Source organism: Salvia hispanica, chromosome 3 (genome assembly GCF_023119035.1).
Source record: "Salvia hispanica cultivar TCC Black 2014 chromosome 3, UniMelb_Shisp_WGS_1.0, whole genome shotgun sequence".
NCBI classification, from domain to species: domain Eukaryota; kingdom Viridiplantae; phylum Streptophyta; class Magnoliopsida; order Lamiales; family Lamiaceae; genus Salvia; species Salvia hispanica.
Window position 1 is genome coordinate 16783365 of NC_062967.1, and position 1229 is coordinate 16784593.

Here is a 1229-nt window from a genome sequence, read left to right on the forward strand (position 1 = left end):
TAACATTAAATTTTTAAATAAATATAATTAAAATTATGGAGCTAGTATTATGTTTAGAACGGAAATAATTGTAGTTGTTGGTTTTATTTGGGTCTGTGCTGGGTTGTGCGTGGGCAATTGTCCTAGTAGGCCTTGGGTAGCCCTAGGCTTAAAAAACGGTCCAATCGGGGTCCATTTAAACCTCTGAGCTCTGACCTGACTCGCTTCGTTTTGATGATGAGCCGATCCTTATACCGGACTTGGGCTGAAATGGGCTGGATCGATCCGACACACTTGACAACTCTAGCAATAACTTATTGGTTGGAGATATATTGATGCTTTATTTTCTCAATTTATAAACTGTTTCAAACATTATTTAGACATACATTTGAAAGCTCCCTCTAAATAAGATTCTAGTAATGTAGTACAGTCATATTAGATTGGAGGATTGTATGACCGCGCACCGGATCAAAGTAAAGATTCTCGAAAGTTACATAGCCACGCGCTAGCCGGAACTTCCCTGTGCCGCCCACCACTGCCACCTCCCTCACCATGGACCGTTGTTCATTACCATATATTTCTATTGAGCTACCTTTATGCTCGCCATCAATAAAAACAACTGACAACATTACATGGCTGGAGGACCCATCCAGAGCTGAGGTCACAAACAGCCCTCGGCCTCTTGCAATTATGGCTGAACCTTCGTCGAATTCTTCGGTAATTGGGTCGTCCACGCTAAACATAGCTCCGAACTTGAAGTAGTTTTCAGTCCCATTCGCTGGGCCCGGTATCTCGATCACGGTTGCGTTTGGGCGGCTGGAGTAATTTTGGTAGTAGACCGTTAGTTTTGTCTCCTTGAGATGCCTTAGCTTTGCATTTGAATATGTGAAAATGGTGAGAAAGAGAATTGAAGCTAATGTGATTTTGTTGGCCATAGCCCAATAATGTGAGAAGACAAATGAGATTATGTTAGATTTGTAACTGAGTTTTGTGCGATTTAGCTATAACTTGTCATATGTATTTATAGCGTCGACGTTCGAGAAAATGAGCATGCAAGTAGCAATGTGAAGAGAATAATTGAAGAATTTATAAACATAAAATTCATTTTTAAGTAAATATGTACAATATAAGATTTAGACTTAGCCAACTAATTGGGCCGGCGCACGAGATTTCCATTAAATCATTTTCTTAAGTGGAGGGAGTATTAGTTTCAATTTATTTGGTAAGATTGAAAACTGTAATGCTTTTAA

At 39.5% G+C, this 1229-nt stretch overlaps 1 protein-coding gene across 1 annotated transcript; it reads right to left on the minus strand.

Annotated features, from left to right (window-relative positions):
* Positions 1 to 392: 392 nt before the first annotated feature.
* On the minus strand, positions 393 to 914 carry LOC125209465 (dirigent protein 22-like). Its single transcript, XM_048109065.1, has one exon. It carries the CDS (start codon positions 912 to 914, stop codon positions 393 to 395), a length of 522 nt encoding a protein of 173 aa, XP_047965022.1.
* Positions 915 to 1229: the final 315 nt, after the last annotated feature.

What these genes read in the sequence shown, in the direction of transcription:
- LOC125209465 (XM_048109065.1), bottom strand. Translation starts at nt 914, where the DNA reads ATGGCCAACAAAATCACATTAGCTTCAATTCTCTTTCTCACCATTTTC.